At 38.1% G+C, this 21,599-nt stretch overlaps 1 protein-coding gene across 1 annotated transcript in view; it reads left to right on the top strand.

The window, feature by feature from the left end:
• Positions 1-6: 6 nt before the first annotated feature.
• The window catches only part of JMY (junction mediating and regulatory protein, p53 cofactor), a 58,688-nt gene continuing 37,095 nt past the window's right edge, over positions 7-21,599 (top strand). Inside the window, 3 exon segments of the mRNA XM_009879222.1 lie at positions 7-172; positions 175-296; positions 20,934-21,107. Of these exon segments, the coding sequence (XP_009877524.1) occupies positions 70-172; positions 175-296; positions 20,934-21,107 (399 nt within the window). The 5' untranslated portion in view covers positions 7-69.

The raw sequence follows: 21,599 nt of genomic DNA, 5'->3' as shown, positions 1-21,599 counted from the left end.
CAGCAGCTGTGCTCGGTGAACTCGGAGTTGGAGCCCTACCTGCCTGCCTTCCCCGAGGAGCCCTCGGGCATGTGGACGGTGCTCTTCGGAGCCCCGGAACTGTCAGAGCAGGAGATGGACGCTCTTTGCTACAAGCTGCAAGTTTACTTGGGCCACAGCTTGGATACCTGCGGCTCCTTTCACAGGTGCTCTTCACCGAGACGGACGACCCCGAGGAGTATTACGAGAGCCTGAGTGAGCTGCGGCAGAAGGGCTACGAGGAGGTGCTGCAGCGGGCCCGCAGGCGCATCCAGGAGGTGAGGCTGTGCATGGTCCGGGCATCGCCACCGCAGTGTTCACTTTTCCTTGCTCTGTGACATCTTGGTGCTCCCTCCGGTTGCTCCCCTCTGCCTTTGCAGAATTGGTCGAACCATGGGACAAAATAAAGTACGGGAAAACAGTACGGGTTTAGTTTTAAAAACAAAACAAAAAAGCTTTGGGAAACTTAGTAGAAATAAAGAAGCTTAACTTTTCCAAGGTCTCTAGAGTCTCTAGGATTTAACAAGATGCAGATTTCCCTAGTGTGGCTCAGTACTTTATTCTGTGCAATCAAATGTAGATGTTTGGGGAACAAATATGGGATGGATTTGGCAAGGTCTTGCGCTCGGATTTTTCTTCTTGCATTGCTTTGCACTAGGTTGTGTTGGAGTCTGACTTTTTCCATTTAATGGGAGCAGCAACATGGGTTTGGTTTTTCTTTGACGGTACAATTTAGGCACTTGAGGCTGAAATATTCTTGGTTCCTACAGCAGTTTCACAGGCTCTGGTTGAACCTGGTATTTCAGGTGTGGTGATGTTTTCCAGTGGAACTGGAGTAACTAGAATTTTTTTTTAGCTGGTCAGTTCTTACAGTGGGGATTTTAAAAAGCAAAACTGCCTTATCCTAGGGAATATTTACTGCATTGGGCTTGCTAGTGTCTGGCAAGACTAGGATGTTTCAGGAAGTGCCATCTCTCTTTCTCATACCATATATTGTTTAGACAAAAGTAGTTCAGGATGTTCTGCTCACTAACTTCTAGCATCAGTGTGTCAGGAATTCGTACTGTTGTGGACTGAGGTATGTGAGGACCTGGGTTTCCCCAGTGTAAAAGGAGGATTTGACACGTGTTTCCATGTTTGAGTGGCCTTGGTCCAGAATGTACCAGGATCTGTCTAGGTGTGACTACAGGTATGAATCAGGTTGTGGAATTTATTATTTTGGCAAACACCATCTAAATTCTGTTGTGTGGGTATAGGTTAAGCTTGTCTTCTTCAGCTGCCTGCATATATCCTACCAGTGTTGTGTGTTCAGGAATGTGTGATGGTGAATGTTTTTTCCTTGATGGGAGTATGAGCTTATGCGACTTGCTGTCTATTTTGATGGCATAGTTCTGAGTCTTTGTAGGATTCAGGATGAGCTTTTTCCGTAGTGACTGAAGTGACAGATTGTGAGAAAATTGTTTTATCAATGATGAAGTCATGATAAGTGCATCAAACTGTAGTGTTGTCAAGGAAAAGTTTGTTTCCAAACTGTTGTGTTAAGATACATCGTTGTGATTTTACCTTTTTTTCATGGATATTTTAAAAGCTGGATTAATCTTCACTAATTTTGGTATGCAACTGATAATTACTCTAATAGTCTTCTGCAGTCTTTTTATTCTAGAGAATATGAAAGTGTACTGTCTTCTGCTTTTTTATTTAATTGTGTGAGTGCTTGGAAACATGTGTTTGGATGGACTTAGTCTTCAGCCCAGCAGTTTCATAAGGAGCTGAGCAGGACAAGAGAAGATCCAGTTAAACATGGAGTTTGTGACCAGGGCACCTAACTCAAAGCACATAATGATTCTCAGGAAACACCACTTTCGAGTTAATGAGGAAGAACTATTTGTTTCTAAGACAATCTCAATTTCTGTTTTGTTAGCACCGGTACTGTCAGCAAGAAATAAATCAGTTACCAATAAGCAATGCAGGCTTTATCCATCAAGATCTCTAAACTGCAACATCTTATTCTCTGTCAATATTCAGAACTTGGTGCAGACAAAATGGCAGAGCCTCTCTGTGTGTTTGACTGCGATACAACCTTCTTTTGCCATGGAAACCAATCTGGTACTGTACCTGAAGTCTCACATCTGCACTTCTGTCACTGTCAGTTGTGTAAATTGATCCTTGTTTAATTAAAGGTAGTTCATGTTTAAGAAAAGAAACCAACTGAATGACCTGGTCTTCCCTTCTTGGTTCTAAGGTTTCTCTTTTCTTTACTTGTGAGTGGTTTACTTGGCCCACAGGAAATGTCTTCCTGTGAAGCAAATACTGATATTGTTTGTCACTGCAATTTCGGGCAAGTGAAGGAATGGGTGATGAGTACTGCTCAGTATTTCTCAACTAAAGGTTTTTGATACTTTAAAGGAAATGACTGAATCCGTGCTTTGTCTTGCAGTTAAATTTACTTTTCCATATATGCTTTAAATCTCCCGGTTAGCTGATTGCAGGAGTGTTGGATTCCTGCATATTTAAGGGATTTTCCCATTTTGCCAAAAGTTCTTGTAAAAGGTAAAGTGTGATTTAGCATCATTGATAACAAAAATAGTATCTAGGAGCATATCGAATGTGGAAGGTCTTCATTAATGTAAAATTGTGCAGAAAACAAGTTTAGAACTCCAACGCCTTGGCTTAACATCTTAAAATATGTCTCTATAGTTTATAGTTATTTCATGTATCTTTTTTTCAAGGACAGATTCCTTTGTGCAGGTAGAATATTACTTGAGAAATTTTTGCGGTTTTTTTTATTATATTCTTTGGAGTGGAGAGGCAAAGTGAGCAACAAAACCTCTCGTATTCATTGTTTTAGTAGCCCCTGCTTCGCTGTCAGTTGCTTTGCCTAAGTTACACACAAGCCAGTTTATTTTTACAGCAGGTAATAATTGTTGCTTTTTGTAATAGTAATTTTTACCTCTGTCTCAACTATAAACCTTTAATAAGGCATAGGAATGCTGTAAGTAGAAACAGATCCAAGAGAAGGAAGAAAAATAGTTGTAGAGGAACTGTGTGACCTAGAATTAATTTCTTTTGCATAATTTGCAGTTCTGAAGTAGCATATCTTCTGTTTTTTTCACATGAAACTACTAATTCTGAAATAGTTTAGGCATTTAGTTTGCGTTAGTTTATGCTAAAGGAAAAATGTGTATCTAAAGGAGCAAATGCTGTTCTATCTCATTTTTGAAACTAAAACAGCTGTTGGAGCCCTTGCTCATTAGTTTTATGCCTATTAAAAAAAAAACTCCTTGGGTGTTCAGCTAGATGTCAAAGCTCAAGAACGGAAACATGATACAGAATCAGTTAATGACGAGATAAAAAGATGTTATTTCAACAGAGTGAATCCACTGAATCCTTATTTGGGATTCCAGTTTCTTGGCGAGGATTTCCAAAAATCTTAAACTTTGCATCTAAAAGGCAGAAGAAGTTTGCGTCTGTACTTTTGCTCCTGCCAGTTTCCTGTCTATGTTACATAAGGAACATGCTTATAAATTTTTGCTAGTATAGTAGCATTGAAAATTGTGTCCTATCTCTTTGTCAGTGCTGTGTTAGAAAAAAGTTGAAGATGGTCACAGTTTTCCTGAATAAAAACTATTCTTAGTATAAACTGTGATTAGCGGGGTTTGGTGGCTTAGTCATGCCAGTGAGCATATATGATTGTATGCTTATCCTTCTACTTGCCCTTGCAGAGTGAGTTGTGTGTTTGGAAAGTCTATCTTTACATTACATGCCTTCTTCAGCATCTTTGACTTCATGGCACTTGTGAATCTCTCTGTTCATTACAGCTCTTAATTGCCGTAGCAGTCTGAAATTTGGTGAATGATAGTCTATAGGCTCTTGAATGCCAGTTCTAAAGCTAGTCAAACTTGCTTTATCTTCTTGTTGCTCTGTAAAATCTGTGAATTCTAGTTTCTGCAGACTCTCGAAGACTTCTGCATCTCTGTTCTCTGTGTGTTCTTTTGATTTTCTATAATACAAAACTTCAGAAACACTTTTCAGTGCGTGATTCAATTACGAAGAGATTCTGAGAGTATCTTACTTTCTGTGGCTAACTTAAGACTACCTTGAGAATGAGGACTTCCTGATATTTTTAATCTCCTTCCGCTGTATATTGGAATATTTTACTAAGCATGAGAATCGCCCTGAAAACTTCCATCTTGTGTTTGGCTTGGATTTTCTTTTGATTCAAAGGGATAGAAAGGGTAAGGAGAAATAAAAATATCTATTTGGTTATAGTAACAACTCTGTGAGAATAAAATGTAATTTTTTCAACAGAAAAAATTGGTATGGATACTATTTTTTTTTTTTTAAATTACTTTTCCATAGCCTTAGTAGGCAAGTTTGTTTTTTTGTTTTGAATGAACAAAATATGATTGTCAAACAAATTGGTAAGGAATTAGTTCAGTTATAAGTCATGGAATTTCATTTATTGCTTTCTAAAGGTGTTGTCACATTTTTCTGTTTGCATCAAAAAAGCTAGGTGCTATCCATAGGTTATTCTTTTGCTTTATTGAATCTGTTCTAATATTTTAGTGAAAAGTAATATTAGGAATCGTCTCGGTGACTAGGGGAATTTTGTTTAATTGCTTTTGGCCATGTGTCTCCTGTTCTAAAATAAAATGTGTGTATGGTTGATAGTGGGGCTTTATACTAAAAGTTTTCCAGAGTTAAGGTGATCTGTTTCTGTTTAGGTTCGGTTAAGTTGATTTACTGCTAGGCGCAATGTGATTTAAAGAGAGATTCAACATCCAACTTGAAAGTAATGCATAAATAAATAATATAAAACACTACAAAGAAGTATTCAGTGTTCCACTAACACAAAGAAAAATGCTAGCAGTAGTGTTTTTGTCAAAACCAATGTGACAATGTTCTGCACAAGAAGCAAAGAAAACTGCATCCTGCATATTAACTACAATAGCTAGATTTAGAAGATAGATAAGGTTTCGCAGGAGAGAGCACTGATTTGGATTTAACTTTGTGAGCACAGAGGATTAAAGTAAGTTATACTGTGAATTTTTTTCCTAGTGATGGGAATAGAGCAGAGTTAAGCTGAGCATTGTTTGAATACTTCTTTTTATGTACTCATTATTTGTAGAGTTAACAGTTGTTTCTGGTAAAACTATTTTGATTCGCTTCTAAATACTTCATAAATAGGCTCTGTAAGTACTGAACCAGTACTCTAAGTTAGTACAAACCAAAACAAAATATGTCCGCAGCACTAGGGCATGCTCTGCAGAACAGGCAAGTTAGCCTCCAAGTTCTTAGGAGACACCTACATGATACTAGTGCTCTGGCTAGGACTTCTGTTGCTGTCCAGCCAAAGGTATTTTCTCAGTATTTATGCTTGTCAGCCATAATCTTTTTATTTATGTAATTTGCAGCTGGAGGAGCTAGTGGTCACTTCTGTTTGTTACAAACTAGTTCTAAGTTAATAAATACTTTAGAAACACATCATTTTAGGCATTGGAAGTTCATGTCTGACTTACTCTCCCTGTCTGAAATCCAACAGTAAGGATACCGCAATACATTTTCAGATAAGCAGAATTAAATAAAGAGTAGTTTGCTCCCCACTCCCTTTTCTGCAAGTAATAAAAGTTTAAATCACATGGATATTTTGGGTTCAGTGAGTTTCTGAGTTGTGTTCTGTATAGGTGAATCCATGTTGTAGGCTAACACTTGATGACGATGTGATACTTTGAGAAGATGTGGAGGTAAGGTAGAGAGGGCTATATCATGTGAAATTCCTGGACCCTTACAGCAGCAAGAATAATTAAATACGTAACAGCTTAATCACAGACTTTCAGAAACTGTGATTCCACTATAAGATGTGATTATGTGCCATTTTAGAATACATGCTTTAAAATGGCTTCTAGGAATCTAGTATTAAGGGACAGTAGACCACATTACCATAGTATTTGCTTCTCTCTTTAGTCTGTTAACACCATCTAAGTCCTAAGCAAAATAACTGTTTACCTTTAATTGGAAATATTTTATCTTTTATCCTTCTTCTATTTGATATCTTCTTGATTGTTTATTTTTTTTGTCTGCACTTCGCTTTTACTTCTCTTTTTATAGGTAGCAGCAAATTGTTTCAGAGATTTATATACTTGTGATTGTAGGTTGATTAAATTGGAGTTTTTGTTTGTTTTTTTCAACCTACTCATGTTGTCGCTTTTCCAGTCCTAATGTGTGTCCTAGTATGTTTGGTTTGGATTTGAAGTTTTATTTCTTCTTTTTTGCCGTTTCCACAGCGTACTTAGATGAATACTATGGCTGTCTCTGAAGACAGTAGAATGCTTAAAATAATGTACATTTTGTCGAAGCAGACAGGTTATGTGTACACAAAGAAAAGGACATCTGCTTGAAAAATGAGATCTTCCTCGATGGACATTTAAGTCTTATATGAAAAATAAGAGTACATTCTGTAGAATAGAGTAATACTCTTCAGTATGGCTGTTAGTAGGTTTAGGCTTAATTTTAAGAAACTGAATACAGCAGCTTACCAGTCTCATATTTCATTTCCTTATCCAGATACCTGGGAGAAAAAAAAAGAAAAAAGAAATAAAATGCACCATATGCTCTATTTTACTACCTAAACTGGAGTTGGGCTACCATTTATTTCTTGTAATTGAGGGAGTATTTTACTTATGAGATTATTTTATTTGATATTCCCCTTCAAAATTGGAATTGTTTTGTTTCCCTAGCTGAAGAGGTAGACATTTCTCTGTTTTTTTATTTAAAGTTGTTCTAGTTGATATGCACTGGCAGCATTTTCATATGCCAGGATATTCTGAAGAGATGTGAGCAGCGTATGTAATGAACACTCTGTAACCCCTTGTACTCCTCAGGATTCACAGCTTTTATATATATATGTTATATATATGTAAATGCTACCATGGAGCTGAAGAAGGCACTGAAAAGCAGAGGTTTTCTGAATGTCTCCATCTGCATTTTCCTTTTTTGAGGAGGTGCTTTTAACATTTCTTTTTTAGTATTAGTAGAAACATACCATTTCAGTCCACCGGAATATTGCTGTTACTGGAGAGAACTTCAGTCGAAGTAAGGACTGTCTAGCTAAAGATACATCTGCAAAACTTAGTCTTTTCAAGAGGTTAAAATTTAGTCATAAAGAATATGGTAGAGAGAGAAGAAGGAGGAGAGAGAAGAATTATAGTATTCTTAAGACACATACTGACTAACTCAGTGGTGTTATGTATTTGGTACCTGAGCAGCTGCTCAGGACTGCTCTCTGCTAAATAGGCAGTAGAATAATGTGAGATTGTGAGATGTTGAGCCTATTGCTTTAGTGGTTGACAGTGTCTTCTAAGAAACGCTCAGTTGTGTTTGTTCTGCATTTTCTTCAGAGAAGCAACTAATAACATGTGCTAATACTGTAGTTTTCCTCTTGAGTGATTCTGTAATGCCACACTTTTTTTTTCTTTTTTTTTTCTTTTTAAGTGTGATACAAAAGCAAGAGAAGCAATTGAGCATGTATTGAGTTCTGTAGAGGAACCTGCATCTAGAACCTGTTTTGAAATTTTGGGCAACTTGAGTACTTGGGAGTTGCCAGTAGTATGGCAGTTTCTTTTCCAGAAGATAAAAGTGCCTAATTAAAATAAACATACTTTAAAGTATGTCACAAGTTACTGTTCATTTGCTACATAGTAAAAGCTTGTAAATAAGGTATTCTGCTGTTGTAAACATTTTACTGTGTTAAAAAACAAGTGTCCGGAAGTTTTATTTGCTACTGATATTCAACCAAAAATGTTATATGGAAGGAGTATATGAGGCTGATGTCAATTGTAGGTTTAACCATGTAATATGTAATGATCTAGAAGACTGAGAGTTTTTGAGGAAGGAAGCTGGAGTTAGTATATATTTGAAAATTTATTTGAATTGCTCATACATTTTACATAGTTCTAACATCACTGTAACCATTCAGAACAAAGGTCTTTGCATAGTTCACTGAAAAATCCTGTGTTAAGTGCAATGCTGTTTAATAGCAAGCATGCAAGAGCATTTTAAGAATTATGAAAAAAAATGTGCCCTTACAGGAAGTGATCTCATCGGAAATCTGTTGGTGATACTTGCTAGAATATGAGTAAGTCTTTATGAATTATTGTTGAAGCCCTTGCAGAAGTTGAAACAGAATTATAAAAATAAAGAAAATACTCCAAATGTGTTGGGCAGGAGATCGGATGATCTCATAGTATATTCCAGACACAATCTGTAGAAATTAGTAAGGTAAATGTGGTTTTGTTCTAATTCGTTTATTGTTGAAACTTGCCCGATTTCTGTTTTCTGAAGAATTTGGGCCTGAAATATAAACCAAAGCATTACTAGTTTGTCTGAAAACCATGAAGAATTTTAACACACAGTAGTAGACGTTAACTTGAAACATTTCCACAAATGTCTCCCTGTTTATTAGCTCTTGCTTGTCAGCTGAGCCCATTATTATTAGTGATCTCTTACTAGAGGTTCATTTGAGCAGTTTAGATTTTACTTTTTTATCAGCTCTGCTGGATGTAGGCAGCAAGGTGTTTTGTTGTGAAGACAGCTTCCCTGGTAAGCTAGCTTTTGAAAATTGTCATCTGGAGCTGTTTCAGAGAAGATGTAAAGAGAATGCTGGTGGTATATCTCCCCATGACCCCCTTTGCCAATTGCAAACATTTTGACAAGTTGTTTTCAGTTAAAAACTTTTTACATTCTGTGTTTCCTTTCTATCCTTTTCTGTTTGTGGGATTTATACAGTAAAAGTAATAAAAATTTGAACACTTAGTGAACCTTTTTTGTCAAGGAGTTTCTTGTGGGAAAGTGTTAAAAGACATTGCCAATCATCAGCAACTTTTTTTTAATTTTACTGAAAATCAGGTACTTTAGCTTTCATAAATGCATAAAACAAAGTTTCATGTCAACTGCTATAGTACTTTTAAAAATGTGTTTGTAGACAAATGTTTATATGCCCTTCTTTTGGCAAAAATGCTGTGCTGTTGGTGTGAGGGAACTTTTTTTTTTTTCTCCTTTGGAAAATGTTTAAATAATCAATTAGCATTTTTTTGTGATGACTTGCAGACAATTTATGTGGGTCATCTAAAATTAGTAGTAGCACAACTTTTCACATAGCAGCATTGCGTCATGACTTGTTTTGAGCTACTTTAAGGAGAGAGCATTGTAAAAAAAAAAAAGTCAATAATTTAGAATATAGGTTATTATGTTAAATTCATGAATTGAAATCCAGTATTAAAATAAAACTATGACTAGAGCTTTTTTAAAAGAGAAAATCAAAGCAATAACAAACCCAAACTTTAAATAACACTGTTTGCTTTATGTCTTGTTTTAAGGAAATGTAAAAAAACCCAAACAAACCCAACCCTGCCCCCAAAACATGTATTAATTCAGCTGTGAAATTCTTGAGGGAGAAAATCTGTAGCTCAGTTTTAGAAGTTTCTCAAAGTTTATAATTTTTCTGTAAATAGCACTGTGGCTTCAGAGCCCAAATTCAGTAATGCAGTTTTTGTTTGTAATTAACACATGTCAGAATTCTTAACTGTACCATTTTGTCACTTCATAGTATAATTCAGAAAAAAATTAGTATGTGAGCAGAATTTAGAAAGAAATCCCAAACTACTTGCGCTATTCTGAAAGAGCTGATTTAATAGGTAAAAGGTATATATTATTTCATCTGTGTTTTATCGTGCTGCTTTATTGTGCATGGCTTTTATTTCTTCATAATATTTGAACTGTATATCATTTCCCTGTCATTTCTCTGTGAAAATGGGAACAAGCCCAACCTAAACATGTAACACCATAGAATACAAGTCTGTGTTCACTTGATACTATTATAAGTCGCTTTTTTTTGAAATGTTGTGCTGTTATGAAAGTGACTTAATGGTTGGTCATTTATATGATGTTTGCTGTTAGAGTAAGAGGAAAAACTGTGCATGATACGGGATTTCAGGAGTTCCTGGATGCTTTGTTTAGCCTTTTGTTAGTAACAGTGGGCTGTAAATGTGTTCTTTCTATTGGATGTTGCATTCAACAACTTCTAAATAAAAAAACCCACATTATTTTAGCTTAGAAATTTTAAAAATTGCAATTAGTCATGCAAAATATTGTTTCCTTCTTCGACCTGCCTTTCCGTGATTTTACCCTTTTATAAGGTACTGTAGAGCTTGAGATAGTATTGAACTAAACTGGCCGTGAGAAACCACACAGAGGCTGTTTGAGTTAACCTGTCGCTTGTTGTCCAGCGTTTAAAGGCGGTTCATCAGCTGCGTTGTGGAACGGAGCTGAAGAACTGGATCATCAGCTTGTTAGTGCTGAAAGTGGGGGATCCTACTGCTTTCTGTCCTCCCCCTTCCAGCTTTTTGTTCCGTCCTGTTCTGCTTCTCTGTCCTTGTGGTATGCTAATTCAGCTCAGTAAACCTCAGTAAATTAATCCAAGAGAAACTAGAGAAATAGCTTCCTGCCATGTGCTCAGTTAGTTTGTTGAAGTTTGTGAAATACAAAAGCCAGTGCAGTGGAGGAAAAAGGCACTTGACAGTAGGAAGAACAGGGAACTGACGTGGAGTTGAGAGAATGAAAAAAAAGGATGGCAAGTGGAATCTCCTTTCAATAGGAGCAAGCCATCAGCTCAGCTCAGTTTAAAAAGTAAATTCACTGGTAGCCAGTGCTTTGAATCTGGTATTGTCACAGTGCTTTCACCGCTTCTGAATAAGATTTTTAAAAGTCTGACACTAGATTTTTCAGACGTTTGAGAATATCTGCTACTACACCAACTGCATTGTAAAACTGGTAAAAGTAGTTACTCAGTTCTACTAATAGGATTCCCATGACCTGATTTCAGACTGAAATTGGTTATACCACTTAAATTATATTTTTTTTTCTTTCCATAAAATGTTTGCCTATGTTTTCACAAAATAACATTTGCTGTAGTGGCATGGGTATTTGGCTGGGCCTGTGTTCTTACACTGCAAGCCTTACACAAAGATGGAGTTTAAGTATTGTAGCACCTGGTAAGTAGATCTATTCACTGTATAAAAATATTACTTTGTTTAGACAGTTACCAGTTTTGAGGTTCTTGACTATGCTTTCCTGACTAATGGCATAGTTCAGAAGCACAGAAGGAAGAGGGTTTGTGGCCCAAAAGTTAATGTGTTTTTTGGCACAGCGTGGACACTTATGTAATGTATGTTCCCAGTCTTATGGCTTTGGATTTTTTCAATTGGACTTCTGCAGAAAAAAAGTTACTTAGAACTCATTAGGACGTGTAAAATAAGCTCTTCGCCAAGCCTTCAGGGTGAGGTGTTGCCTTTGTCTTTTTGTTCAGAGTTACCATGTTCCAACTGATGAGTGACTCATTAGTGACTTTACCTTTTAGTTATTTTGCCTCTTTCCAAAGGGAAGGAGTCTCAGAGTGCCATAATAACTGAAATACAGTAAACAGATCTATTCTATTTATAAAGTACAAATATTTCTGTCTTAATAACAGCAGAAAAAAGCCTAACGCTACTGTACAATGCGTGCTCCTATGTAATTAGCCCTTCTTTGGTATGATTTCTCTAGCTTATTTCTGGTTGTGCTATTTTTAGTAATATACTAAATTCAGATAAATACCTATTTTTTATATGTGCCCATTTAGGATAATAGCGTAACTCAAGAGTGGCACAGCCACATCACACAGCAAAGTAAGGTGATCAGAAGAGTATCATCTTAAAATAAAGGCAACTTCACTGTGATGTTACGTATTTGTCTTGTTTACAGAAAGGGAGATGAATAGTTTTTAATTGTTTACATTTCCCTTTTGATCTTTCTGTAGAAATGTGAGGTGTGCCGTACACTGCTGTTGGAGTTGGTAGCTTTAAACCTGGGCCTTGTGTTATTTTCAACAAGTTTATATATGCATGCATACAGTTCTGCTGAGATTTCTATTTAGAATTTTTTGAGTGGGAGGAGAGAAGTTGCATTGTTCAGTAATGATGCATACATGGAAATAATGTTTTGGCTCAGCTACATTAAAGTACTACTTCAGTTTTTCTTATTCAGTTCAGTTCTTTTCTATGGACTTGTATTACTGGTAGTGTGTTGAAATGAGGTGCATTTTGGAAGGCTGTGCAGATGAACTCGACAGCAGTAGTTGTTACTATCCTAGAAGCTGTTAATCTAAGTATTAACTATAACTGTTACGTGTGTGAAGAGACCAGGCAATCTGCAGTGTTCTGGTCTTATCCTTCTGGTGTGCTCTCTTGTAGTGGGTTGATATTGACCCCCAGGTGCACATCAAAGCCTGTCACCTCTCCTTAGCTGGACAGGGTAGAGAAAGTATAATCACAGAGTGTTATGGGTTGGAAGGGACCTTGAAAGATCGTCTAGTCCAGCCCCCCTGCCAGAGCAGGATCACCTACAGTAGGTCACACAGGAATGCGTCCAGGCGGGTTTTGAATGTCTCCAGAGGAGGAGACTCCACAACCTCCCTGGGCAGCCTGTGCCAGTGCGCTGTCACCCTCAGAGGGAAAAAGCTTTTCCTAATGGTTTTGTGGAACCTCCTATGCTCCGGCTTGCACTTGTTGCCACTTCTCCTGTTGGTGGAGGAAAGGCTCATGGTTTGAGATAGGACAGGGAGAGATTACTCACCAATTACTGCCATGGGCAAACGAGACTTGATTTGGGGGAATTATTTTAATTTATTGCAAATGAAATAAGTGGTTGCAGTGCATTGACCTTGGCTGCCAGGTGCTCTACAAGCTGCTCTACCACTCTACCTCCTCAGCTGGGCAAGAGGGCACAAAAATGTGATGAAAGGCTTGTGTGTTGAGATAAGGGCAAGGACCACAATTAGCATCACAGGCAAAACACATTTGACTTGAGGATGTTGGTTTAATTTACTGGCAGTCAAATCTACTACCAGAGTAGGATAATGAGAAATAAAGCCAAATCTGAAAACCGCATTCCCACTACACCTTCCTTCTTCCTGGGATCAACTTCACTACTGATACTTCTTCTCCTCCCTCTGAGCAGTGCAGGGATTAGGAATGGGCTATGGTGAGTTCACTGCATGTTGTCTCTGCCACTCCTTCTTCCTCACGGTCTTCCCGTACTCCGATATGGGGTTCCTCCCATGGAAGACAGTCCTTCATGAATTTCTCCATGATGGGTCCTTTCAGTGAAGTGCAGTCCTTCGGGAACAGACAGCTCCAGCATGGGTCCCCCCTCCATTGTGTCACCATGTCTGCCAGCAAACCTGATCCAGGTTTGGGCTTATCTCTTCATGCGGTCACAGGTCCTGCCCAGAGCCTGCTCTAGCCTGTGCTCTCTGTGGAGTGACAGCTTCCTTTAGAGCACACTGCCTTCTCTGATATGGTGTCCTTCCTGGACTGCAGATGGATGCCTACACCACTGTGGACCTCTGTGGGCTACACGGTCTTCACCACAGACTGCAGGGAAGTCACTGCTTTGGTGCCTGGAGGACCTCGTCCCCCTCCTTCCCTGGCCTTGGTGTCTGCAGAGTTGTTTCACTTGTGTATTCTCAGTTTTTTCTTCAGCTGTGATTGTGCGCATTTTTATCCCTTTTTAAATATATTATCCCGGAGATGCTTCCACAGTCGCAGATGGACTTGGCCTTGGCCAGTGACGGTTCCAGTCTTGGAGGTGCCTGGCATTGGCTCTGTCAGACCTGGGGGAAACTTCTGACATCTTGTCACCGATGCCACCACTGTAGGCCCCTGGTACAAAATTCTAGCCACCTACGCTTGGTACGTCTCTCTGCATGCAAGTAGTACAAAATACATACATAGGGTTTGAGGAGGAATAGTGTGGCTCACTTGATACAAGCAGCTCTTCAGAGGCCTGGAACATGCATCGAAGCATTCCTTTTTATTTCATGTGTTTTAAACACTGTGTGTTTCGATTTCCAGGATCTTAGCAGTTTTGTTTTGTGTGCATATGTTGCCTGATCTAGTTGAGAGGCGTCCTGCCCATGACAGGGAGGTTGGATTGAATGATCTCTAAGGTCCCTTCCAGCCTAGGCCATTCTATGATATGATATGTTCATGCTCTTGTTTCTGAGAATAACTGCAAACTTTGAACTTGTTTGTTACTGTGTTTTATGTGTGCATTTTGTTTGATTAATCAGCTCAGACCTTTTGTAAACAGCCATTTAGAAAATCCCCCCCCCCTCAAAAGGCAGACAGTAACCTTGGCGGTACATCAGCCTGTACTTCCAATGCCTAGTTGAAAAAAATCGGGCATTTTTGTCCACTGAGTAGGTGCTTGATTGCTTTATGCACGAATTATAAACTACATGGTTTCCAAAAAATGGAAATTTACCTTTTTGTATGTTCTTTTAATCTTGAGGGATAAAAAACAGGTGTTGTAGAAGTTCCAATACTTTTCATGCTAGGCAATGTTACCTCACTTCTTTATGTTATCCCACCTCGGTATCTATCTTTTGTATTCTCTTAGATGATTTGTGCCCCAGCAGATTTCGGAGACAGTGTTTCAGAACTGTGTTGGAGAGTCAAGCTTTCGTCCGCTAGTGGGGCATTCACCTGCTACAATAATGCAAATGTTTTTTTATACTACAAAGGTAAGGGTAGTTTATAGTAATGCAGTCATGCAAATGGTAAGCTAAATATTCTAGCAGTGCTTCCTCTTCTAACCACTACAGGTGACATGTAAATACAGGACCACACATGTTAAGACTGAGAAAAGCAGTCTGCCTATAGTAAGGGTTTCATGTAGTTCAGGCTCCTGCTCATTGCCAGGAGATGTGGGAATGTTTGCTTCTTTTGTTTAAAGATAGCTTAAAAAGAGAAAGTAGAACCGTTTCAAGCATGTTCTGCAGTATGAAATTGCATTCTAAGTTCAGTTGCTAAAATTTTGCACACAAATTTTAGGTACTTTGGGCTTTGTTGAAACTCACTGTCTGGAGCTCTTTGCAGACTTTGCAAGTGTACCGGAGGGTATGCTGTTTCACTCCTAGGACTGTTGTTTACAGGGAAAGGTTGAGAGAACTGGGACTCTAGCCCAGAGAAGAGAAGGCTGAGCAGGGAGACCTTATCAATGTCTATAAATGTCTAAAGGGTGGGAGTGGGGAGGATGGAGCCAGACTCAGTGAGACTTTGGTAGTGCCCAGTGACAGGACAAGAGGCAATGAGCACAAGCTTGAACACAGAAAGTTGAATCTCATATAAGGAAAAACTTCTTTACTGTGGGGGTGGCAGAGCACTGGAACAGGCTGTCCGGGGAGGTTGTGGAGTCTCTGTCTTTGGAGATCTTCAAAACCTGCCTGGATGCAACCTTGTGTGATGTGCTCTGGGATATTCTGCTTTAGCAAGGCTTTGGACTATACGATCTCTAGAGGTCCCTTCCAACTCCTACGATCTTGTGATTCTGTGTGATTCAGTGGAAGGGATGGATTATTTAAAAACTATCTGCAGAAATGTACTTTTCTCTGGAAACAAATATCCTTAGTTTTACCTTTGATGTTAAATATACTTCTGCAGTTAAAACATCTTTAGAGGTCTTCCGGGGAATGGCAATTAATATTGTCAGTCTTCTGAGAATATAATTAATAGGAAAACAGGGAATTCTGTAATTACTACTATTCCATGAACAAGCTTAGGAAAACACTGAAAAACATCTATAGCCTGTTTTTGCTGAAAGTGGTTATTTGTCATACTGTAATGTTTTTACAAAATACTCCAAATAAAATAGGAATAACAGGGAAAGTTTTGGGAGTATCAGCAAAGGAAATGTAAGAATCAACTCTCTGGTGATTAAATCAAGCTTTGGATTATGCTCCCAAGTGAGGTCAACCTGCACATAATACCACTCTGCTGTAATGCTTTTAAAGCTTTAAGGACAAAATAATTTTAAAAAAAAATACTGAAGACAGAAATAATCTTTGTTATATAGTTCAAATGTATGTGCTGTTAAATTGGGAAAAGTGTTTCCTGCTGGTTAGAGTCTATCTGCATAATAGTTGCCTAAAATATATGGATTAATTTAGTTGTGAACAATGTAACATCTGTGAAACATGATTCTTAAAATAAATGCAGTATTCAATGGGTATAGTGCTAGTCAGGCATGTACAGGATGTTACTCTGCCCTTCTCCACCCACTTCTTTAAAGAATATAATTTTTAAAATTGTGAAAGTCAAAAATTCATAGACTGTTGAAGTAAATGAACAGTAACACTGAGTATCTGTGCTAAGAATTAATGACTAAATGGTGCATAAAACATGCCACAAAAAAATTTCATGTTTCATATATTTTATGCTGACACTGCATAGTTTTAAGGTACCAGGTTGATTTAGGCATTTGGCCAGCTTAATCAACGTCACCATCTTACTAAAAAGTCTTGGCTGAATTTTCATGTTTCTAATATAATGTATTGTCTAGGTACTGCCTGTGTAAAAACTGAAAAATAACAGCTAAACTGTGAATTTATGGAAGGCCTGGTTGGCCTTAGCACATTATTAATTCAGGGGTTCTGTGCAAGACCCAACGTTATTGTCACCTGATAGTCTGAGTACTGTCTGGATGGCAGCCAGCTAAAAAAAAAAAAAAGCTTCATCTGACTTTGATCCAGAAGAGGAGAGCTTCCATCAGACTACTTCATAGAGCACGTAGGAGAGGTCCTCTATGTAGCCTGCTTAGCACCATCTGCCTCCTCTGTCAGTGTGCCTTTGGAATTGATAGCTATGAAGCAGCCTGGACTCTTCATGGGGCTTGCAAGGCTCTGTCTAGAAATGGAATCAAAGCCATCACTCTTCTGTTCATACCATGCTGTGTTGGGAAGATTTGGTGATTGTTAATTGCCTCAGTTTGAAAAAGTGAGAAAGAGTAGTTTGACCCATCTGCACCTTCCTTTAAACCATTGTGTGTAGAGTCACAGAATCATATAGGTTGAAAAAGACCTTTAAGATTATCGAGACTAGCCATTAACCTAACCATTAACCTAATCAGCCAGGTCACCACTAAACCATGTCTCAGCACCACAGCTACATGTCTTTTAAAAACTTCTAGGGTGCCACCACTATTCTGGGCAGCCTATTCCAATACTTGACAACCCTGATGGTGAAGAAATTTTTGCTGATATCCAGGCTAAACTTCCCGTGGTGCAACTTGAGGTTATTTCCTCTTGTCCTATTGCTTGTTATCTGGGAGAAGAAACTGACCTCCACCTTGCTGCGAACTTTAGGGAGTTGTAGAGAGCAGTGAGGTCTCCCCTCAGTCTCCTTTTCTCAACTCGCTCACGCACTCCTCCTAAGATTGTTCTTAAGACCCTTCACCAGCCTTGTTGCCCTTCTCTGGACACGCTCCAGCACTTTGATACCTGTCTTGGAGTGAGGGGCTCAAAACTGAACACAGGATTTGAGGTATCAGCTCGCCAGTGCTGAGTACGGGGGAATAATCCCTGCCCTGGTCCTGCTGGCCACACTACTGCTGATACCGGCCAAGATGCAATGGCTACCTTGGTCACCTGGGCACATATCAATAATTTCAAATGCATATAATTTCTCAATGTTTTTTTATTTTATTTTTCAAAACTGGATTTTTTTTCACACTTTTCTCTTCTTTTAATGTAACTCAAGGGAAATTTGAGGCAGCTATTTTTTAGCATTGATATGGGAAGACAAAAAAATTTCAGTATGTTTTTGAGCTGCTTTGGAACCTTTGTGGAAAAGGTTAATGCTCAGATGTTTTTCACCAAAGTGCCGTCTGAATGAACTTGTAGAAGAACATGTTAATAGATGGGTAATTGTAATTAAATTGTATGTGACTAGTGCTTGCAGCTTGGCAACCTTCCAAACTGCTTTAAAGAGTACCCCTATTCAATAGCTATTTGGTCTTTGCTCCAAACCAAAAAAAGTGATACTATTTGGTTTCCAAATCAGCTTTCATTTTTGTTACATCTTTTCTGGCAACTGTAGCTTAAGTGAAATTTCATCACCATTTTCATTCAGAAAGATCTTCATTAGGCACAGGAAATGGCTTCTTTGTGCATCATTGCCTAGGGAGGGAAAAATGACTGCTTACCTTGTGTTAATAATTTAAGAATATATATATTCTGTGTGAGTAACTTGACCTCAGTTTTACTTTTTTATTGGAGGTTTGATTATTTTTGAAAGAGTTGAGGATTAGGTTCAGGATTGGGGTAGCTGCAGCAGCATACTAAATAGAATTAAGATATATACAGGACTTAAAATGATGCCTCTTCATCTTTTGTATTCACAGGAATGTAATAATACATTACTTTATCCATACTGTTGCCACTAATGGACACAATTTTCACTGAACAACCAACTGATTATAAGTAGATGCTTGCTTTTAGTATCCTTAAAATATCTTTGTACTATACCAATAATCATAACATTGAAATGGTCCTTTGTTTCCAGGCACTTTCATTCAAACTTCTGCAGACTTGTGACAGTCTTCCAGAATATCAGAACTAAATGAAATAGACCTTTAAGATGGTCTGGGAAGGTGGCGGGGGAAAAGGCATTGAATTGTTCTGTTCCTGGAATGAGATTACGTAGGATTCTTCTTTAAATGGTGATAAGTTTTCTCCAATTTCTGTCATTTTTTTGTTGCCATCTAGAATTTCCATCCTAGTGGAATAGTAAGGTTTCACAGTGAAATAAAGGTGTAGATTTATTTACCCTAAGCAACTAAAAGGAAATTAACGTTACAGTATTTTGTGGAGCTGCTGCTAATAATAGAAAACCTTCTTGCAGTGAGTGCCTTGAAGAATGGTTTGTTTTTTCGGTACCTTGACAGAGGGATAATTACAGCTTTGGGACTGCAAGAGGGTCTTGTGATAGTGCTGAGGGAAGTAGAACACTTGAGAATGGCAACTCTGTTTGCAGGCATTAGCAATAAAGTGGAGGTGAGACAGAAAGTGCCTTTATAGACTGGGTAGTTAAAAAGCTAGTGGGGTGGAATGATGCATGATGTCTGTAGGGACCTAGACCTCCAACCCAGGAGCATCTGGGATTACTTCTGCCCCTGTAATTGCTGGTTAAGTTCTGTGTTTAACCCTGAATATTCATAAAATGTCAGTTTTACAGACTGCATGCCACAAACCAGCCCCCAGTATCTTAGTGAGAACTTAATGCAGCAGAGCACTGTGTGCTGCCGTAGGAGAGCAGAAGGGCATGGCAAATGACCTTGTGAGAGGAACGTTTCGATAGGTGAAATTGTTTAGGCAATACAACAAATTGCTGAGGACTACATCTGTGCTACACGGTCTCTCCCAGACTTCTGTTCTCTGCTAAGCCTTCCTGCTGGAAAGCTCTTTTTTGGCTTGTCATCCGATCGTTATTTTAATACCGAACATATAAGTAAAGGCACTACAAGCCTCTCTGGATCCTGCTCTGCACCCTTTCTCTAATCTGGGCTGATCTTTAGTGCTTCTAAGGAAGCCCAGGTGGGTTTACTGGAATTTTCAGAAGCAGACTTCGCAATGTGAAGGAAGAGAACATTTTTCTTATCTGGTCAGGTAATGGAAACATGATGTAGTAATATAAATGTAATGGAACAAACTGAGTTGACAGTATGGTAATCAAGACTTCTTTTAACTTTGCTGGAATGTAAATGAACCAGACACCAAAGGACTGTTGAACAAAGCTTCAGTTTCTAATCTACAGTTCCCTCTGTTCTGTCATCCAGCTGTAATAGTTGATGCAGTTGAGTATACTGAGAATATTCCATATAGGCTTGACATCCAACTTGAATGAAGATACAGTGTGCTTATTCCATAGTGTTCCTAACCTGTGTTAAGTTTAAATAAACTTGGCGTGTGTGCATATATGCTTTTGGGAACATAATATAAAGGACAAGAGACTTTGACTTTGAAAATCGTGTGAGGGGGAATTAATTTCAGATAATCTTGTCTTTGGAAATACATCAAGTACTGCATACGTCTGCATGACATTAATTTTTTTCTAAACAGTTAGTATTATTTTGGAAATGGTAAAAGATTTCCAGCAGCACGTGAGGTCTGCCTGGGTGAATGCCCAAAATAGATGCAAAACAGCCATATAAATTGAAAACAAATGTAGCAAATTTGCATGAACAGATGAATTTTTGGTTTCATAAGAACTAAAGGAAGGAATGGACAGACTTCAGTGTTCTGTTTTCTTATATGAATTAAAATATAAATTACTTTAAGTATTTTTTAAAGCAAGTATGACTTGGATTTTTTTTTTTTTTTAAAAAAAATCTAATGGTAATCTCCTACATTTGAACTTTCATGCCTGAAATGTGTAGGCTAAAATCATTAAACTGAAGGGCAAAACTACTGGAAATACAGATTGCTATTTTATTTCATATAAATTCCTTTCTATGTGAGGAGCTGCTCTGATGTAATGGGCCTGGGTGGGCCCAAAGCACAGACAGGCAAAAAACCCCAAACAACCGAACAGCAAAAAAATAAAAAAAAACTAGTAAGATCAAAACGTGGATTCTCTTTTGTCTCTTTTCCTGTCATTCCTTATGCCCCAACACCTGAAAGTGGGAAATGTGTGAAGCAGCGTATATGATTTCTGTGTTATAGATTCTTGTGCTAAATTGCTACTTGTGCTGTCTTTGTGCTCATATTCATTACCTTCTAGAGATTTTTGGAAAGAAAAAGTCTGTAGGATTGTTGGACGTTTTAGGTTAAGGTTATCAGTTGTGCACATACTTGACTGGCTAAATTCAAGATGTGGGTGGAGATTTAAGATTTTTCATGTGTTTGAGTGATGATGTGGGAGACGGAAGATAATCCAGCAGGACAGGTTAAAAAGTGATTTTTTTTTTTTTTTTTTAATGACTGTCAATTTTAGCAGAAGTGTTTGAATAGAATACGTTCACTAAAACTGTCACTTCTTCTACAGCTTCTGGAAAGGCATAAGAACACAGAAAGCATGGTAGAGCTGCTTGAGCTGTATCAGATGGAAGATGAAGCCTACAGCAGCCTTGCGGAAGCTACCACAGAGCTCTACCAGTACTTACTACAGCCATTCCGAGATATGAGGGAACTTGCAATGCTTAGAAGACAGCAGATAAAGGTATGGTAAAGATAACTGAACTTCTTATTAAAGGAGAAATTATGCTTTTTAGTTACTATTTACTACTTTTATTATGCAATATATGCAGTGGTTTCTCCATTAGATGTAGACCCTATTTTTCTAGTTTTTCCACTCATAAGAGTGCTTTTGAAGATTGAGAATGTTTCTGACATACATAACTAACCACCACCTGTTTAAATTGGTGCATTTGACTACATTCCCTGCTGAATTTAATAGGTGAAACTTAAAATGTTGTGATTGCTGGGAATAGTGACTAGTGTATAAAATAGCAAGAGACATATGTGCAGCATCTTACGCTATTGCTAATTCTTTTAAAAGATTATGCAGGAAGTTACTTTTCGGTTTAGTTTTGTGAGATAATCTGATAAACCATGAAGGGTCAGTAACATTTGTTCTAATGTAAAACATTTAAATATGGAAGCATATGGAAGTACATAATTTGTTGTAACTGTCCATTTTCCTAAGACGTAA

Source organism: Apaloderma vittatum, unplaced genomic scaffold (assembly GCF_000703405.1).
Source record: "Apaloderma vittatum isolate BGI_N311 unplaced genomic scaffold, ASM70340v1 scaffold2352, whole genome shotgun sequence".
Lineage (NCBI taxonomy): Eukaryota > Metazoa > Chordata > Aves > Trogoniformes > Trogonidae > Apaloderma > Apaloderma vittatum.
The sequence above is the reverse complement of the archived record's forward strand: the minus strand, read 5'-3'. Positions and strand labels throughout refer to the sequence as shown.